This window comes from Diceros bicornis, chromosome 11, assembly GCF_020826845.1.
Source record: "Diceros bicornis minor isolate mBicDic1 chromosome 11, mDicBic1.mat.cur, whole genome shotgun sequence".
NCBI classification, from domain to species: Eukaryota; Metazoa; Chordata; class Mammalia; order Perissodactyla; family Rhinocerotidae; genus Diceros; species Diceros bicornis.
In genome coordinates this window covers 45,879,512-45,900,173 of record NC_080750.1, presented here as the reverse complement: position 1 = coordinate 45,900,173, position 20,662 = coordinate 45,879,512, and the positions used below count along the sequence as shown (strand labels likewise).

The window sequence follows — 20,662 nt, the reverse complement described above, 5'->3', positions numbered from 1 at the left end:
TACATACTGTAAGTGCAGTTGATCATATGCATTTTTCTGCAACTTGCTACTCCTGTTTTTAACAGTTACTCCTACTTTTAACAATTAGAGAGAGGCAGGGTCTAGCCAGGCTGTGGTTTTATGATGCCAGAAATAGGGGTATAGTGGGAGGTGAATATTAGGCAGCGTCTATTCCTGAGAACAAAGGTCTACAAGGCAGCAGCCAAGAAATTTTCCCTAGATTGGAACCAGATTCTTAATGTGACAAATACCACGGAGCATTTATTTATTGCTTTTGGCCACTTTAACATCATATGAAAGGCTTTGCTTGGCTTCGTAGGTGTTTTATCTAAATAGTTTGCTTTATAACCATTTGTTCTAGTTTTCCTGTTAGCATTGCTTAGTACTTTTTATTTTACTTTATAAACAAAATCAGGAATTATGAGCATACAGGATACTGTGGGATTCAATTAAATTCAACAAACTTGAATTGAGGAATTTCTATGTTCTATCTAGACAATTCCCAATCAGTCTGTGGGCCTCAGTCATCATTTGAGATTTTGTGATTTGGCTCTTGAATCTGACACAATGTCATGGCTGGGAACTATTGTCCTCTTGTTTCTCAGTGTGATTCCTTCCTAGATGTCCTCTTGGTTGATCCGTACAACAAATTCCACTTTGACTATTCATGGCTGGCTCCTTAGAATCCCCCTTTCCAAAGACAGTCTGATCTAGGAAGTCTGTGAAATCTCTCCCTGCAGAAATTGACCTGCTAGATTATACCTTCCCACTGAGAAGTTAAGCCTTCTCAAAACCTCGAGGAGATTAGGAAACTGACAGTAGAATTATATTGGCCTATACTTCAAAAGGCAAATAGTTTCACTTTTTATGGCCCTTAAATGGAATGTACTTCTGCTGCTGAAAGTTCTCTACAAGAATATGACAGGATGGAGAATGTAAATACAAAAGTACTGACCTCTGAGTCTCTCTTTTGGGCTTTGACATTATTTTTTTAGTGGAGAACTGACTTTTAGAGATCACATTCTCTCATTTCACAGAATTTAAGCTATTTATTTGATTTTTCATGGAGGCAACTTTGAAGAGAAAAAGTTGTCTAGCCACACTGACCCTAGTTTATCATGGAGGCATCGTTTATTAGCTGTCTGGCCTCTGCAGCAAGAACATATTTCTCTGGATCCTGGCCCACTTCCTGTTAAGAGTTCTCTGTGTCTCAAAGCATGTCCCTCCTGTTAAGGAGCACACAGATTCCTCAGATGTCTACTTCCAACTTAAAAGCCTTTTGAATTTTATGTATTCTTTCCACCTACTGTCTAGCATTTATTCTCAGAGATTTCTGGCATTGATTATGCTAAAGCCTCATTTGCATAAAACATGGACTAGGAAATTGGTTAACATAGGTCTTTAGGTCTTTGCTCTTGCATCAGTCTGAATCAAAGGGAAAAATGTCTGGTCAAATAAGTCATATTCATAAACCTCATATTGCTAAGTGATAACCAACTGAGCATTTCTGGGTCAATGCTAATTTAATTATTAATCAAAAGTGCAGTATTTAATTATTACTATTATCATATAATAGTATATATAAGTAATACATATATTATTTAATCGTATGTCATTTGTGCTTTTTTCAATCCTTGCCATGGGATTTTTAGACTGTGTTGAAATTGATCAGTGCATAGTTAGAGTGCTTCAATCCTAAATCTTGTCGTATACATAGCTGGGCTGGAGAGATTAGGGATTTGAGGAACCCTGCATAATTCCACGAATAACCTTTTGATTTTCAGATTGTTTAGTGCATTGTTCGAGCTAGATTTTGGGATTGGCTTCCCCACTAATCCTATGCCATAGAAACATGGACAGTTTGAAACTAACCTTGATTGAGATCGACTGAGGTTTGACTGAGGTTCAAACAGGAGGTCTAAGCATTGGACTTCTGGATAAATCTGCCAGGAAGCACATAAGAAAACCATGGAAAAGTTAACACAATAGTATTTCCGTAGGAACACCTGAGAAGGAAGGCAGATATTCATTTGGCTCAATTTTTTTTTGTATGTAATTATTTTTAAAAGATTTATGGTTCAATTTGCCCAATGAAGTAGACTCAGAGAGGATTAAGTGAGAACTGGTTCATAAGGATTCTATTAGTTCCATGCTCTCGCCAATCATATTTAAAGTGTTATTTATAGACACAAATAACTGACAGATACACAGAACTTCAAAAAACGATTACTGTTTATGGACAAATTGAATGGAACTGTTTGGGGCAATGGCTTTTCTGTGCCGGTCACAGAATGGCCCTTCAGGGGGTCCATGAGGTCAAAACTATTTCCATAATAATGTTGAGACAGTTTTTCCCTTTTTCACTATGTTTATATTTGCAAGAGTGGGTGAATCTGTTGTTGCCTTAGCATGAATCAAAGCTGGCACCAAACTGTACCAATAGTCGTCCTACTGTTCATTGCCACTGTACTCAGATGAAAAAAACACATGGAATAAATGCCTCATTCACTTAAGAATGCCCCTGATGAAGCAATAAAAATGATTAATTTTTTTAAGTGTCTACCTGTGACTATACATCTTTTTAACATTCTGTGTGACAAAATGGAAAGAATGCATAAAACACTTCTATTGCATCCCACAGTGCAATGGTTGTCTTGAGGAAACCACTTATGCAATCATTTGAATTGTGAACTAAACTATCTGCTTTTTTCATTAAACCCATTTTAACTTGAAAGAACAATTCCATTTCTCTTATTAATTTTTTGGAAAGTTTAGCAATCTTTTAAAACTGTGTTATGTTAACAAGTAATGGGTGTTATTTTTAAATGAATTATATTATTTTTACTATAATACTACATAATACATACATAATAAATACATACATAATAAATACATAATAAATAATACTATAATTATATTATAGTATTATTTTTAAATGAATTAATATATAACTATTTAAAATTTTTTTCAGTTTTAATTTCTGTATGGTAAAGAACCCACATAAATGAATGCTTTTGTGAGTCTTCAATAATTTTAAGAGAGTCAAGGATTCTGAAATAAAAAAGTTTGAGAACTGCGACTCTAGGGTAGTTTTTCTGAAATAAACTCCCCTTTGAATAGTACCTAGTAACTTCAAAGGTATTACATTTCTGTGGTTCTAAGATTCGGTGATTTTTATTTTAAGGTTCTGAGCTTTTTACAAGACAATGGATAGAGGAAAACATGGAGGTCTGGCCTAATAGAGGTCTTTTAGTAGTTAGTCATCTGCAGTAGATAGGTTTCGATAGGTGAACTGAGTGGAGCTGGCATTCATTCTTTCATTTTTTTCAACAAACATTTGTTGAGTATGTTCTCTGTGCAAATATGATATTGGTCGATGTGGAGGACACACAGTGAATCATACTTAAAAGCATTAAACTGTCGGGGCTGGCCCAGTGGCGCAGTGGTTAAGTACGCGCGCTCAGCTGCGGTGGCCTGGGATTCGCAGGTTCAGGCCCCAGGCATGCTCCGATGTACCACTTGCCAAGCCATGCTGTGGCGGCGTCCCATATAAAGTAGAGGAAGATGGGCACGGATGTTAGCCCAGGCCAATCTTCCTCACCAAAAAAAAGAGAAGGATTGGCAACAGATGTTAGCTCAGGGCTGGTCTTCCTCACACACAAACACACACAAAAGCATTAGACTGTATTCTTCATGAAAGCAAGAATCTGGTCTTTTCTACTTTGGGAGACAGAGTGGTAGGTCAGGCAGAAGTTGGTAGAAATCTACATTATTCACTAGTTGTGTCTCCTTGGGCAGGTTACTTACCCTCTTGCGCTTTTTTCTTCATTTGTAATGTGGGAAAAAATACATACCCTTTTGGGTTATTTTGATAATTAGAAACTTTATGACGTAAAAAGTGCTTTAGCTGTATCCTGGGATTTTGTATCCACGCTACGTAAAGGGCTTTATTTTATAGCAATTTGCTAATCCAGGGAGCTAGAAACAAATTCATTTTCAAATAGGAAATTTTATATGTACATGTAAAAATAATCTTTGAAAAAGTTTAATTTAGTAAAGTAGAAGTTATTTATTTATTTTCTCTTTTTTTCCTTAGCTTTATTGAGGTATAATTGACAAATACAATTGTATATACTTAAAGTATACAACGTGATGATTTGATATACAGATACATTGTGAAATGTTTACTTTCATTTACTTTTTAAAATATTTAATTAAGCTAATTAACACATCTGTCACCTCACATAGTTGCTTTTGTGTGTGTGTGTGTGAGCGTGTGTATGGTAAGACTGCTTAAGATCTACTCTGTTAGCAAATTTCAAATATACAATACAGTATCAACTATAGTCTGATCCTTAGAACGTATTCATCTTTTAAGAAAGTTTGTACCTTTTGATCAACACCTCCCCATTTCCCTCACTCCCCAGCCCCAGGCAACACCCATTCTACTCTCAAGTAGTATTTGTTTTTAAATAACCAGAAAATAATCAGTCTGTCAGAATTAATTAACTTTTTATAAAGAGAGCTGATTTCCGTAAAAAACTGAGTTTAAATAGCTGTTAGATATGTTACATTAGGTTGTGTTAATCATTGTTAAAGAGAAAAATATTCAATGACAGTTTCTGAAGATGGGAAGGCAGACTTTATTCAGGACCATCGCAATAGGTATAGGGTCCACTGCGGTGGGATTTTATAGTGGGGAAGAGAGATCAGGCTCAGCCCTGAATATAGCACGTGCAAGTGGGAATTCATAGCCAAAGAGCAGGGTAGGGGTCGGTGAATGGAAAATTACTAAGAGGAAACATCAGGGGTAAGGGGACTTCTGGGTCAACTGGCCTAACCAGATTCTTGCTGAAGACAGACCATGGTGATCAGACATCTCCTGGGCGATAGTGGCAGACAAGGAACTAGATTAGATATGGAGAGTGATCAGATATCAAGGATGGGGAGTTCTGGTTAAACTGACTCAGCAGCCTTCTTGCTAAAACTAGATTTTATAAGGAAGTGCACAGACAGGCCTAGGAGAAGGTTCCGGAGCCTGACTAAAGTTTGATCAAGCAAAGAATCTTTGTCACCATAATCAGAATTGTGTTTTATATAGTCATTTAGGTCTCTCTATTTTTGTTAATTTTCTCATAATAAAATACTACATTATGTGGGAAAATAAAATTGATAGAAATTCTATAAGCATACTAAAAATTAATATACATAAAGTCAAGTAAAAGAAAGATTTTCAATGACAATATTCTCTCAGATGTAAATGCATGCAATTTTAAGCTTATTTACAACTCTATTTAATGTTAAATTGTTAAAAATGGTGCTTCATTTCATTGAGAAAGCATTTAAAAATTTTTTACTTATATTGGTTATTTTATTCCTGTTTTAAATTTATTTGCTTAATATAGATCCATTCTATAAGTCAGAATTTCATAAAATGTAAAAATTATTGTTTTTCTTAGTCTGAGTGCTCTTTATAAATCTTTACAGGAAGGTGGGTGTGCCTTTGGCAGAGGCTATTTTCATGCAGCTCTGCTTGTGAAAATTATAGAACGTGAATTTTCTTTCTCTAAAAATAGATTGTCACTTGCCTGGTGACTCTTTCCAGAGTCTTTCTGTGGCAGAATGATGTTTGATTTCTGGTACTTAGTCAGAGATGCAGTATATGGATTCTAAACATTGCATCTATAGAAATAGATCCAAATATATTATAGCATTAAAAATATTTTTACATATACATAAAGAAATATTGTTATGTCTTTACTTATGATTCAGTAATGTGGAAGACACTAGCAATTCTGCGCTGAATTGGTTCCACAGATAGTTATTTTTAAATGTGGAATTTTGGAGTATAGGAGGTGTAGATCCATCAGTGCTATTTACAGAGGCAGAGGCACAAGGGAGCCGATGCCCACTGTTAGATGTATATATTGCAAACTATTTTTGCTTTTCTCATCATTCATCAAGTGCTCTGCTAGTCACATTTGCATGCATACTAATTTAACAGGCACCTGTTGCCATGGCAGCACAGAACAAAAAGGAAATCTATTATTTCATGAGGTGAGAGTTCCCAAGTGCTGCAGGTGCGGGCTGGTGAGAACACTTTTGCTTTCCCTTTGTGTAGCTCCCCAGGTAAGAGGCTAGGTCTGTGTTAAGTACCGTGGGGACTGTGGGATTTGTCTGAGGTTGCTCTTCTCTATGACCTGGTCAACCTTCACACATTCATTAGACTACAGGAATCCAATCTAGCTCCACTGATAACATGGCAACCATACACTGGTATACACTGAGACAAATTCATGTAGAGGATTTTCCAATGTGAGTTATTAGCTGAGAAATAAATAAGTCCATATGTTTTGTGTTTCTCTGTACTAAGGGTGGGGCTGATAATGGCAGTGATTCTCACTGTCTTTTTGCCTTTTTGAAATAAGATAATTGCTGAAAATGGGACTTTTTTCTCCCATGCATTTTCTAAAAAGAAATAAGATGTCTAAGGAGATCATTGGGATTCAGAGGAATCTTCCAGAAAAATGCTAATTATAGAAAAGAATGTCTTGTTGTTACTTCTGTCACATCTGCTTATTGTGTATTTATCAAATGCCTATTACATACAAGGTGTTATCCTGGACTCTCTGTGGGATATAAGAGTTCATGGCCCATAGTTAGTGAAATTAAACCCACGTAAAGAAGCCAACCAAGAGCAAGTGACAAGCACAGGCAATTCCATTGCTTGCTCCCTCCCTGTGTTTTTTCCCACTCCTTTCACTAGATGCTACTTTAAAAAGAGCCATGTCTTACCATGCCACCATTATTTTGCTTATTTGATTCTTCCCAATAGAAGATAGTGTTGTGGAGGAGCTTTGTAAATAGCCAAATACAAAGTGAAAAGCAACTTTCAGCAGAGTTCTTTCAATAATAAATATTTATCAAATGCTTACTATTTGCCAGGCATTGGATAAGTTACTATGATGAATTGTTAAATTCCACTCATTGCATGTTAAATTCCACTGATTGCATGTAGAGAGAAATTTAAACTTTCTCTCTAAAAATGCAATTTTCTTTGTAAAGGTGCAGTTTTTAAATGATAAAAACAAATAGCTAGAAAAGAGATGGTGAAAATCTTAAGATATTGACTTACCAAACCAGAAACAAACACACACACACACTCACTCAGACCCTTAAAGAGGTGTAGGAAAACAGAGGTAGAAAAATACACAGGGTTATGTAATTTAACTAAAAGAATTAAATGAGAAAAATGTTTGGATAAGGGGAATTTCTATGTTAGAAAGAACGTCTTCCTTTTACTCTCTCTTCAGCTTCTGAGTACATTCTGCCATGGTTCCCTTCAGTGTTCGTTCTTGGAATATTTTCAGCTGATGCTCTGCTCCCTTGCCTTTTACCTTGCTTCCAGCTCTCCATGAGAAAATGAGAGTGAAACTTGCAGCCACGTCGGATTTTCTAGCTTTCCCTTATAGGCACAGTACTCTCATTCACCCTTTGCCCTGACCACCTGCCTTCATGTTCTCCTTACCCTCAATGGCGTAGTCTCGTGCTGTGCTACTCAAAGTGCGACTCAAGGACCCATGCTAGTTCATACCAGTCCATGATACGTACAAAAATTGCAAATAAGCATTTAAAAATTTTGATAGCAGTTGGGTGATTTGTCTATTGAATCTAACAAAATATTGGCTGGTATTTTGTATTTAAAAACATTTTATTTCTCTAGTAATAAATTATTTATTTATTTATTTATTCATTCATTCATTTATTTTAACAAAGCAACAGTCCACATGGATTGTGGGACCAGGAGAAAGAAAAAACAAAAACACCTGGTCTTTCACTACAGACAGTTTGAGAAGTGCTAGGCTAATATACTCTCAGATTCTCTAAAAGTATCTTTGATTTTCTCCCTTCAGACCTTTGCCTGCTTTTTAGCTAATACTGCCTGTCTCTTAAAACCCAACTGCAATATTTTCTCCATCATGAGTTTTGCCCTGAACTGAAGTTCTTTGTATTTCTGCTGAAACCTTATAACCACTATTTATTGATCATGGTATCATTTAATGTCCTACACAAATGCACCTGCTTTTGTGCAGTACCACCGTGGAGGCTGTACCTCAGAGATACAATCGGGATGGATAAGAGCATGGACTTTGGAGTCATGGACATCTGGGTTAAAATCCTGAGTTCTGTCATTAATGAACAGAGGCACCTTGGGTCAGTCAACCAGCCTCTTTGTGTCTCAGTTTCCTCATTTATCAAGTGGGACTATTGGTAGCACCTCTCTCTTAAGGTTGCTATGAGGATTAAATGAGATAACACATGTAAAGCATTAAGAGTACAATTCCTGGCACATAACAAACACTCAATCAATGACTGCTATTGTGTTCTTCATTATTAGTATTAGCAGCACTTTTAGAATACTTTTTGATGCCTTTGTTTAGGCATTGCCTGAAATTAGTCACTTAATTGCATTGTTTTGAGGAAAAAGAAAATATGAAGAAACCACCACAATTGCTTTGGTAGACCCACTTTTTGAAGACACAGCTAGAACTGGAGTTGTGCAAAAGAGTGGAAAGTCATTGGATTTCTGTCGATTTCTAATGGGCTTTGGAGAGCTAGTCAGAGCAGCAGAGGCTCTGTGAACATAACTTGAACCACTTAAAAGACACTTTTTCCTCCAGGCAAAACTCACTCTACAAAAAGGAAAATGGAATTAAAAAAAAAAAACTTTAGAAGACGGCAATATATCTAAAAATATCCCCACCACCAAAGAAAATTTGGCTGGAACACCTGGATTTTTCTGAGTATAATTTTAGTTAGGTAAACATTGAAAAGATATATTTTCCTAAAAGAGGAAAGAGTAATTTTATGGAAAATGATGGTTGGCAGTAATCTTCAGATTTAGATCAGTTTTTCAAAAATATTCCTTGTTTTGAAGAGTGAGAGATGTGAATTTGAATAAGCTCCAATAATGATGATCTACACTCACAACCATTTAACTGACAAAATTTACCCTCAAATAATCTTCTTTGTAGGATAATTATCTAAGAACATAGACACATAGATGTGAACTACAGTGCTTAATCATGCAATAGTTAAATGAAGTAACTTTTAATACGTGCACTAAACACGTATATTAAAACCATAATATGGATTCATAGCTATCTAGGATATGCTTTGTCGGGCTTTGAAAAATAGGTAAACTCTCTTAAAAGTAAGCAGAAATATATTTAATATATAACTAAATTAAATGCCAAGCAGAATGACACTGAATTTAAGGGAGTGGATTATGGTTTTGTGGTCAAATTATTTTTGGTATATTGAATGTGAATTCAAAAGGAAGACTATAAACCAAATTCTGAGAAGAGCTAGGGAACAAGATTTAAGAGCTATTTAAGCCCTTGCTAGACAAGGGCAATAATACAAAGACATAATTTACTATAGTTGAATAATAAGAAGAAAGTAAAACCCAGATATTTGAGGCTTTACAATCTGATTCTGTATCTATAGGTGTATAGACACACACACAAACACGCTCAACACGTGTTAACATACCCACCAAGTACATGCACAGATCTGAATAAAAGGAGTGGTAAACATTTTCTGGAAGAGAAATTGAGCTGAACACACACACCCGTTTTCAATAATAAGGTCTGTTAGACTTGAATGGCACAGCAGTCTGTCGGGGAAGTAGTGAAATTGTCACAGACTGTTGAGTGATTCAAAATTAGATCAGACAAAGCTCTTTAAAAATATACTGTAGGAAACAAGGTAATGTTGGGAAGGCAACAAAAAGATGACCTAAATTGGTCTTTTCCACCTCTAACTTTTAATGCTTTCTTGTAGTTTAAAAATAAAGAGGTATAATATTTACAGAGGTACTGAGGGTTAGGGCCTAAACTCTGAAGTGTTTATTATTTAACCTTATTGTATATGATACTCATGGCTTTATTGTAGAAATAACAGAAATGTAGCTCTATGTCTTAGTCCTTTCCCCACCACCATGAAATCAACAATGAAGAAAGAGCTTAGGGTTCAGAGCGCTATTTAAGAAGTGGTTGGTAGATTTGTCCTTCAAAGTTCAGTTCTAAACGCGTTTATCCAACATAACAGACCTTGATGTTGTAGTAAAAATTAAATAGGATTTAGTTTTTTCCCCTATGTAATGTCATCATAACTGGATATAAACGTAACATAATGATGGAAAAATGGTATAGAGATTCTTTGAGAATTATTAGCTGATGTATATTAAAAACGGGAGATTGGATGAGAAGCAGCTTCTAGAAGAGTTATTTTTTTTATGTTCTCTCTGACTCCCTGATCTTAATTTAAATAATTGGCAGTCAGATGCAATCTCTTTATATCATTTGGTTTCTCTTATATTCAAAGGCAGTCAAGGTACTACAAAAAAGGAATGAAATTGTTTGAGGAAGAAGGGCTCAATAAATTTTTCTAATACTTTTTTTTTTTTGGTGAGGAAAGTTGGCCCTGAGCTAACATCTGTGCCAATCTTCCTCTATTTTGTATATGGGACACGGCCACACCATGGGTTGATGAGCAGTGTGTAGGTCTGCCCCCGGGATCTGAACCCATGAACCCCGGGCTGCCAAAGCAGAGCACGTGGACTTAACTATAATTTATGCTTTTTTCATTTAACCTATAGTGATTTGCTTAGAGCACTCTTGCTCACCTTTGGGAAACTTTCCTATCCTCATGTCAAACACATGCACTTTAACCAGCAGTGGGAACTTAACTGTTCCCTGGAGTCAACCTATGTGATCTTTTGGATAAACTAATGGTTAGACTTATGGCCCCGTGGATCAGCTGCCTGGAACCAATCCTGAGGGAGGCCTCCCTTATCTGTAGATTGTTTCTAGACCAGCTGTGTACCCTCTGCGCTGTCCAAATGCTTCGTGGCTCCATCCCTGCTCCGTGTGACTAGTTTTACATAATATCATAGAAAATTGGCTTATACTAACTTCTCTTATAATCCTTGCTTCTCAAAGTATGCTGTTTGATACAAAGTCCACGTACATGCAGAAAATGGAGAGGAAGGTCATTTGCCCAGTTCTTAAAGTTTGCTGTGGTAGTAAGGCAAAATTAAATGACCACTTCATTTTCCTCTGGAAGTAGTGATGGGGAAGTGCTGCCCGTGGACCACATTTGCCTTGGTGCCTAGCTCACTGATAGGTGGTAGAAGATGTTCAATAAACATTTGTTGAATGAATGAATGAATGATCATTTCAAAGTAGGCTAAATTTTGGTACTACTCTTTCTGCATTCCTTTATTAGCAACTGGCACCCTAGAGTGGCCAGCCCTGCGGGATCTGCATAAAGACAGGAGGAGGAGAAAGTATGGGAATTTAGTGCTACAAGAATAAAAGTGACAATCTGTGTCTAGCCATCTTTTAAATCATGAGAATATGTACAATCTTCAACTAACCTTAAACTATTCACATGATGTATTGGGGGAAAAATCATGAATTTTGGAGACAAACATAACTGTGTCTATATCTTAACTTTGTTACTTACTAATATTCTACCCAGAGCAGGTTATTTAATCTCTCTGAGATTCTGTTTTCCTTCATTAAAATGGAGAAATTACCTTTGCCTTGGAGACTCGTTTTGAGGTAAATCACTGCATACAGTGTGTATGTATGTGTCTCAACAATAGTAATAACAGTTTTCTTTTTTTTTTTGGTGAGGAAGCTTGGCCCTGAGCTAACATCCATTGCCAGTCTTCCTCTTTTTGTTGAGGAAGATTGTCCCTGAGCTAACATCTGTCCCCATCTGCCTCTACTTTGTATGTGGGACGCCACCACAGCATGGCTTGATGAGCAATGCGTAGGTCCACGCCTGTGATTCAAACTTGCAAACCCCAGGCCGCCAAAGTGGAGCACGTGAACTTAACCATTATGCCACCGGGTCAGCCCCCAGTTTTCATTTTTTGAGTATCTTCTAGATGCCTGAGTCAGGGCTGGAGGGTGTACAAACATTTTCGTTAATCTTCCCACTAACTGTGCAGGGTGAATACTCTCATTCCCATTATGCAGGTGATTAAATTGAGAGTCAGGGATGTAAAGGAATCTACACAAGGTCGCAGAGCTAACAAGTGTGAGAATAGAGATTTGACCTTAAATTTATCTAACTCCTGACCCCAGGCTTTAGTTTACCCTGATTAATAAATATTATTTCTTTCCTTGCCCAAAAGCAATGGAAATAACCCAATTCTCCGTTTTCTAATTAATCTCTCTTTAACTTCTTCCATAGGGAGTAGCCTGATTCCTCATAATAGACCCCAATAGGACCAACAGTTTTGTTAATTCTGCTCACTTCTTTAGAATCTATCTGTGGGCTCCATACAGCTAGTGTTTTTAGTTATCATTATTGGATCTCATATCTTTTCAGTAGATTTGTTCTATGTTATTTCAGATTATATGTTGTAATACTGAAGCCAGAGAGGGTAGGGGATGTAGTCAACTTTTAGAGCCACTGAGATAACTCTGGTTTTCTATAACCAACCCGAGAGAGAAAATAAGATATAGCCTTCTGCATATGTAAATTACAAGGTTTCTATCTTCTGTCACCAATAGAATCAGAGATTCTTCTGGCCGTGTGTCTATATGTGATGTCAGTGGAAACCTTGAATATTAAGGGTGGAGACGTCTAACTTGGATGATCTGACCTTGGACCTGTTAGCAGAAGCTGGAAGTGCTTATAACCACAGCTGAGTCAGAAGGATATGAACCTTGGACTTATTCTGACAGTTGCCTTTAATTAAATGAGCCTGGCCTTATTAGATGCTGGCAACTCAGCTCTTTAAAAAGCACTAGTTCTTTGGAAATATTCTAACTTTCCCAAGTTTTGTTTTTACTCAGTATCTTGGATTCTTTTTTCCCTTTCCAGATTTATAATCGCTTAGATTCAAATTGCTGTGGATTCAGACCTCGAAAGGAAGATGCCTGTGTACAGAATGGACTGAGGCCAAAATGTGACAACCAAGATGCTGTGGCTCTAGCACACATTATCCAGCGAAAGCATGACCCAAGGCATTTGGTCTTCATAGACAACAAGGGTTTCTTTGACAGAAGCGAAGATAACTTAAACTTCAAATTGTTAGAAGGCATCAAAGAGTAAGTTTTGTGATATAGGAACATCTCCAGGACATCATTTATATTAAATAATTAGCAAGGTTTTGAGAAAAGTCACATCCTATGTCTGATCGATTTAACCCTTGAAAGGAATTGTGGATGTGGAATCTGGGAATGGAGGCTCAGAAAAGAGAAACAAACCCAAGTGGAACAGAACAAGAGTGCAGCCAGGGTGTCACTCTCACAACCCATGCAACCCACAAAGCTTTCACTACATTCACATCCATCATGTAGCTTGGCCCTCACTGCGCAAATCCATGTGCATTAGGTTGGAAGCATGCAGGGATCTCTGGATTAGGAACTGGCAGAGCAGGGATAAGCAGGTGGCAAAGGCTCCATTATTAGGTCTTGGGACAGGGGAACTGACAGACATGCAGATATTGACATGGCAGGATGTCCAAAGGCATAATAAACTCGAGGGACTTTTATGAATGTGATGGAAAATTAGAGGCAATCTGCCAAGTAGAACACAGTATCAAAAGACAGAGGCTGTTTAATCCAGGTACGAGGGTTTTTTGAGCATTTGAAAATCCTTCCAGTAGATGTAGATTATGGGAAACAATATCTTGAGCTCAGATCTATTTGGAAATAAAAGAAACTAAGACACTTAATAGTGTCAGAAACCCCACCGTAGGCTAGATTTCAGGCTCCACCTCATAGCCACTCTTCATGGCCTTCTAACCTTAGAAATCAGAGTGACTAACAAATTGGAGTATGTCTGAGACTTGAAAATAGAGGGGTGCATTAGTAAAATAGTTAACCAGCTGTGTGAAGCTAAGTGACTGCTGGAAAGCACATGAGCAAGTCTAAAATTGAGGGTAGAACCTGGGTCTTCTGTAGCCAAGTCCAATAATTTTTCTGCGATAACTTGTGGTGTTCATGCTGTTACTATTTCTCTTGTCAATAATACTCTGAAGCATATTTCAATAGTTCTTCCCAGCACTATGAATTAGGTAATGTGGATTTTATGCACTTTCAACACTAGAGACAATACTGTTCCTATGAGAGTTTCATGAACCCCAATTTCATGAATTTTTGCCAGGTCTTGCCCTGTTATGACCTATTCCTCACATCTCTTTGTGGATTGAAGGTAGAATATATGGTAGATTCTCTCTTTTACGTGTCTAAATTAAGGAAATTTTATGGGTAAGAAAATTTACATACCTAAGGCATCACTTACTGAGTTAATATTACAAAATCGTCTTAAATTCCTAAATTTCCTCTTAGAATTAGGAGTGCCTAGAGAATACAATCTATCTATTCCATCCATTCATATAAATATGAACACTCTTTTATTTATGCTTTCAAAGAAGATTTAACTTTAAATGCATGAGGAGTAATGAGTTTAAAGTTAAATCTTCTTTGAATATGTAATTCACACATAGAAAAGCAAAAATGAAGACTTTGCTAACCCATATTTACGCAGAGAATATTCCTGTTAATCAATGTAATGCAAAGACAGGTAATTTTTTGATTTTCTTTCACAGAAAGGATTAGTCACCGAAGAGATCATCTCATTTCCATCATACGTTCTGCCACAGCTAAATTAGTTGAAGGGCCATAGAATTTATAAATCATAGATTATTAATACTTCATAGTGCAAAAATGCCTACATAATTAATACTATGGCCGCTAAATTAAATAGTCCATGTCTTCAGGGAGCTCAGAGCATCTTAGCGTTATTGAATTCCACACTTAGTCAGACTCATTAAGCACGTCCAGCTCTGGCCTTTGGTCTTTCTGCAGCATGAGAAGTCCTGGAGCGCCTGGATCCCTTGTATTTCGTGCCCCCTGAGGGCCATCCCCAGCTTGCGCCATTGAAATTTGGAAAAGGTGCTTAGAAGGCTTGAAACTTTTGGCAAACTCTGCTCTTCAAACAAGTATATGTTCTTTTAGTTTTTAAGGAACAACTAGGTCTGCTTGAAAATTACTACTAAACCCCAATATTTTTCCTGCGCTTTCATCAGCATTTTCATGAAAGCTAGGGGGAGCCAAATTGGAGATTCAGCAAAACATTACTGATGAGTTTGAACCAGAAATTTTTACTATGTCCTTCAGATAATGTGTGTGCTAGCTGTATACTTTCTAAATAAAGAGCAGAAAGCACAATGCATTCTCTTAAGGCAATTCAGCAAGGACCCTTCTAAATTGGCTTCAGGTTTTCCAGAGAGATGGTTCATTGTGCAATGCCCTGGCTCTAAAACTTGAGATTTGCTAAACTTGTTTGAAAACAATTTAGTATTCCAGGTTAATAAAATGCCCCTAGATCCTCAGAATTTCTGAAGTATAATCTGAATCAAAGGCAGTTCTTTATTTAATTGGGCATTTTGGAATGATTCCTTTCTCTTTTTACTACATATATTTTGGATTATTTTACATTAAATTCACTCATGCAACTTCTACTCAGGAAGAGTATTTTACTGAAATTGCCAGCATTTTGCTTCTCATATTTTCTTGCATAAAACCCCACGTTGACACTTATGAGGATACTATTCTACTTGACAGATTGAAGTGATTTCTATGGGCGAAATGAGCTGAAGATTGAGGAAAGGGTTTTTGCCAGGCTGACAGAATCCTTTTTAATTCTTTGCCTCTCTTTGCCTACATATAATGACCTTGAGTAAGATGTTAGTATGTCAAGTTCTCAACGGTATAGAAAATTCAGTTCTCTTGAAACATATTCTTCTAGTATACAATTATTAAGAGAAGTGTCAGCTTGACAGTGATAAAAATGTTTTCATTCTCAAGGTACTATTTGATAGTGTGTTTTATGCCAGATTAACGAAGGGCAGAACAATTGGGTAAGGCATAATATTTCCAAGCAATTACTAAGACTGAAATATCATTTTATCTTTTCAGATTTCCCGAATCTGCAGTTTCTGTTTTGAAGAGCCAGCACTTACGGCAGAAACTCCTTCAGTCTCTGTTTCTTGATAAAGTTTATTGGGAAAGTCAAGGAGGTAGACAAGGAATTGAAAAGCTTATCGATGTGATAGAACAGAGAGCCAAAATCCTTCTGACCTACATCAACGCACATGGGGCCAAAGTATTACCTATGGATGAATAACAAAAGGATCTTCTGGCTAGAGTACTAGATATATTTATGCATTTTTGTTTTTGTTTTTAAATCATGTACGCAAACCTCAAGCCCTTTTAGGAATGAGGCAATGTAGATGAAATACATAAAATAAATGAATTTAACCAAATATGTATGATAAGCCTGAGCACTATAGGCAGACTTAAAATGCTTTTGAAAAACATACTGCTCAAAAATTTTTTTGTTTATATTTATCTCTAACATCATGTCACATGTCATGTGAGTCTCAACATCTGATTACAGAACAGTTGCAGTTATTACGCCAGCTAGCTTTGTTAAAATATTTGTCATGCCGTGTAATAGAACAGTGTAAACCAGAGCTACTGATTCCTTTAATAAACCATATTTTATGCCATTTTGACTGGTCTGACCAAATACTAATAGGAATGGTTCTTGACATTCTTCTGTTTTTGATTGTTAAAGCAGAGTAGTCCCAACGCTACCCAGAGCCAACTCTACATTGGAAAACTGAGGCTCATGATCTGCAAAAACATCAGAGCATACAATAATTCTAAGTAGAAATGGTGGGTTATTTGCAAAACTATCAGTGTATATTCTATTGTATCTATAAATGATCAGCCATCTCTGTGATTCTGAGCAGCGAGAATCACATTTTCCATTTCTCTTTAGAAATTTATTTTGTTATCATTATAGAAACCATCCAAATTTGACAATTTATACATTAGGTAGTTTTGCTCTCTCAATTTTGGTCCAATTTATGTCTAGTGGCTTAAAAATTAAACAATTTTAAGATATAAAGTTACGTATTTGAAACTGTACTTGTAGAGTATCTTTTTTTTAATGGGCGCTCTAAAAAAATTTGTAATTTTTACCAAAGGTGTACTATAATTTTCTATATATTTTATGAATAATAGTAAATTTCCTCAAATTTGTTCTGTGTAATTATATTTAAACTGATTTAATTGATATTGCCCAGATATTGACAGTAGGACCAGATATTGAAGGTGTGTAAATATATTTTTTGGCTTATTCCAATAAGAGAAATATGAACAAATTAAATTAGAACCTGACTCTATTGAATTCTCCTCAATGAAAGTGCATAACTGGAACTAAAACAGCAAATTTGGGCAATATTAAGCCTCAAACAATTCTCCCCAAACTCCCTCTACCAACTTTTTAATTAGGTGGAAGGACATGGACATATAGTATTTATGTGTTGAGTCTTCATGTCCTTGGAAGAGACTCACATCATCATGTATATTAGATGTTCTTATAGAGGTTTCAAATCTCCCACAAATCATTACTCTCCCACCCTCCCCACCCCCACACACCTCACCTTTTATTTAAAAGCTGATATGCTGACTTCTTTCCTGGAAAGCTCAAAAATACAATTTAAAAATGTTTATAATACATTTATCCTCTGTTTTCGCAGTTCTTCTGTATGTTATTGCTAAAGGGACCCCATTTTCTGTGTTCTGATAGAGGGTAACTCAGCTTCACTGTAAGTTAGAACTAGTAAAGATATTACAATAAAGGTTAAGTTTTTTAAAAAGAACATATCTATAGATTCTAATTTATTAAAATGTATAAGGACAAAATGTCAAAATAACATGTTAAGTAGAAGAGAAGATAGACCAAGGAGAGGTGGATTATTTGATTGTCTAATTATAACTTTTCTAGGCTTGAATTCAAGTACTCCTTTTTAGCACCCTTATTTGCTGGGCTAATCCTTGGAGAGTGGTTTCCAGACTATTCTCCTCTTTGATTTTCCCTCTTTGCCCTGAGTGCCTCCCTCTGGTCCCACACATTCAGAATACTCTTTGGCTGTCCTGAGTCTCCATGTTTACCTGCTGCATTTGGGCTTTTTAAGATCCCTTTTTCTCTCATTAATCAACATATTAATGAAAAATTGGCCTAACAAAAGTTTGGAGACCCAGGTTCTACTTTGAGTCACTGACTTGAAATAACTGTCAAGTTGCCTTACACCTTGTCTTATCAAGGTGGCGTATTTGCATTTTAATATGCTTTTATGGACTATACCATCTTAATCCAAATTTGTGATATTGGTGGTGGGAATTCCAGGCTCCTTAGAAGGGAGCTTTAATTTTGTGTCTCAAGCTATACTGCTTGGGCAGCTTGGTCCTCCCATGTGTGAGTCTGACTTTCTTTATTTGCCTCCAGTTATTCCAAAATGCTTAATATTAAATAAAAGTTCCCAGAACACATGTTTATTTAGTCACCTTTGCTTTTCAACAATGTATTTTGTTTTATAATCAGTGAATAATTCATGCTGTATTATTTTTGAATAATGGATAGCTGAAGGCCAAGCTTTTAATTCTAATAATAAGTATTACTCTTCTTTTCTCTTACTGAAACAGTGAGAATACTCTGTGCCTTTCAGATGTACTCAGATTATGCTGTGGTTTAGTTCACATAAGCACATTATGTGGTCTATTTATAACTTGATAAATTTAAAATAGAGCAATTTACCTTGGCAGAGATAGAAAAGCTTATTCTTGTGTGATTTATTTTCTTTAAGCTGAGGATATGAAAATAAATGCATATCTTACAAATCTGTAATAAAAATATTAGAAATTAAAGAGCTTTTTATTTTGTAGATGGGTCCATTTTCTTTTGTAGATGGGTTACTTTTCAGAAGTTAAGTATGGAGGAATGTTTGCTATGTTTATCCGTAATAAAAGAAACAATTGAATAGTCAAGAATTTTATTGGATTGTGTTTGTGTATGCATATATTTATATCATTATTAGTGATAATATGCTTTCTCTTGGTGCACGTATAGCATTGTTTTAGGTGGTATGCAAATTAGTTAACAGATATCATAAACCATAAGAGAATATTTAATTTTTGGCTTTCTTTTCTTTGCTTGGGGTAAGACTTAGAATTATGTTTAAAGTTTTCTTTATAGCATTTGTATTTATTAAGTTTATTGGGCACTCGAGGAACTTATCGAAATATAAAATGTCTTAGACTTATGCTCAAAATATGTATAATCTCTGAACTTGTGTAATAGCTCGTTTGTTCCATTGTAACTTTAAACATACATTGCATTATATCTAATGAATACAATAAACTAGATGTAGATTCATTTACACACTATCTTATGAAATCCTAATGTTTATCTCAGCACAAGACAAAGTAAGGCACGTTTAGGGAACTAGTCTGAAAATATGGTATGGAAATTGTACATGGGTCAAATAAAGACAATAAAGATCTTCCTCTAAAAACTAAATGGTATCATCAAGAATTAAGAACTTTTATTCATGCAAGATAATTCAACTTGTCAGAAAAATAATCTGATACTTGGAAATAGCCAGGAGAGATTTTTGAGTGTTCTTTCAGTGCAGTGCTGAGCTTGATTTTGTATTGAATGGGTTCTTGAACAATGTTGTAGGGCAGAGGTTAACTTGTAGATTTTTATCCCATAGAGATGCAAATAATTTCTGTCTGGTGGAAAAGACAACCCTAATGGTTTTATAGTTTATTACCCTGTTGGACATTAACCAGTTTTATATCTAGTCCAGCAATCTTATCCTAACATTGCCTATAAATAGTTAACTTTTCAAATACTCGTTGAAATGACTTTGCCATCTTACTGTTTCCCTTGTTAATTAATTATTTGAATAAAATCTTTGACATATGTTCATTTTACATTTACATAGGAGTCACAGTTTTACCTTTTTGAAAATTTTGCTTTAATAAAATTTTGACTGCTGAGTCATATAATTTTATTTTCTTGAGAGTCATGATTTTAAATTTTTGAAAATTTTACTTAAACTGTCAAAACATAGTTACATGATTTAAGAACTGAATGGTACCATGTGATCAGCATCTTGTCCAACACCCTTAACTTCTGAATGAAGAAACTGAGGCTAAATGAGGCAAAGTTACTTGTCTAAATTTACAGAAATGGTTGATCTAGAATCTTCAGTGTTGGAAATGATTTCAAAAGTTAGAAAGCCAAAACTTTCTCACAGATTTCATTGTCTACAACAATAAAATAAGAAACACTAGCTCAATAAACCCTGAAAGTCTTACATGGGCATATTCATGTGTATTAATAATTTTAGGGCACATTTTTTGTGAACTGGCAAGGAGTGGAATAAGCAAGGAAGCTTCTCATAGTATGAAACTTTTGATAATCCCATTGCACAGTTGACTGAGACTCTACGATGTGTCATGCTATGTGCTAGGCAATGTGGATGTACAAATTAATAAGTAACTTTTAGTGGGTTAATCATCAATTGAGACCTGTAACTAGACTTTAAGTTATAGCATTAGTAGAAAAAAGTTGAGGAAATCAATTCTTTGAGGAGTGTCCAGAAATAAACTCTTAGACTAGAGGGAAGATTTTGTACTCACAGTGAGTTTGACTCTATCTTTAATCTATTGTTGACATTACTGCTTAAAATGACTATTTGGAGTCATTTTTG

The 20,662-nt window shown here is 35.8% G+C and overlaps 1 protein-coding gene across 2 annotated transcripts in view; it reads left to right on the top strand.

The window, feature by feature from the left end:
* GASK1B (golgi associated kinase 1B) overlaps window positions 1–19,955 on the top strand; it is a 47,744-nt gene extending 27,789 nt beyond the window's left edge. For both annotated transcript variants that reach the window (XM_058550262.1, XM_058550263.1), the window contains exons 4-5: window positions 12,907–13,133; window positions 16,011–19,955. In XM_058550262.1, coding sequence (XP_058406245.1) covers window positions 12,907–13,133; window positions 16,011–16,218 — 435 coding nt within the window. In that variant the 3' untranslated portion in view covers window positions 16,219–19,955. The remainder of the gene's footprint in view (window positions 1–12,906; window positions 13,134–16,010) is intronic.
* Window positions 19,956–20,662: the final 707 nt, after the last annotated feature.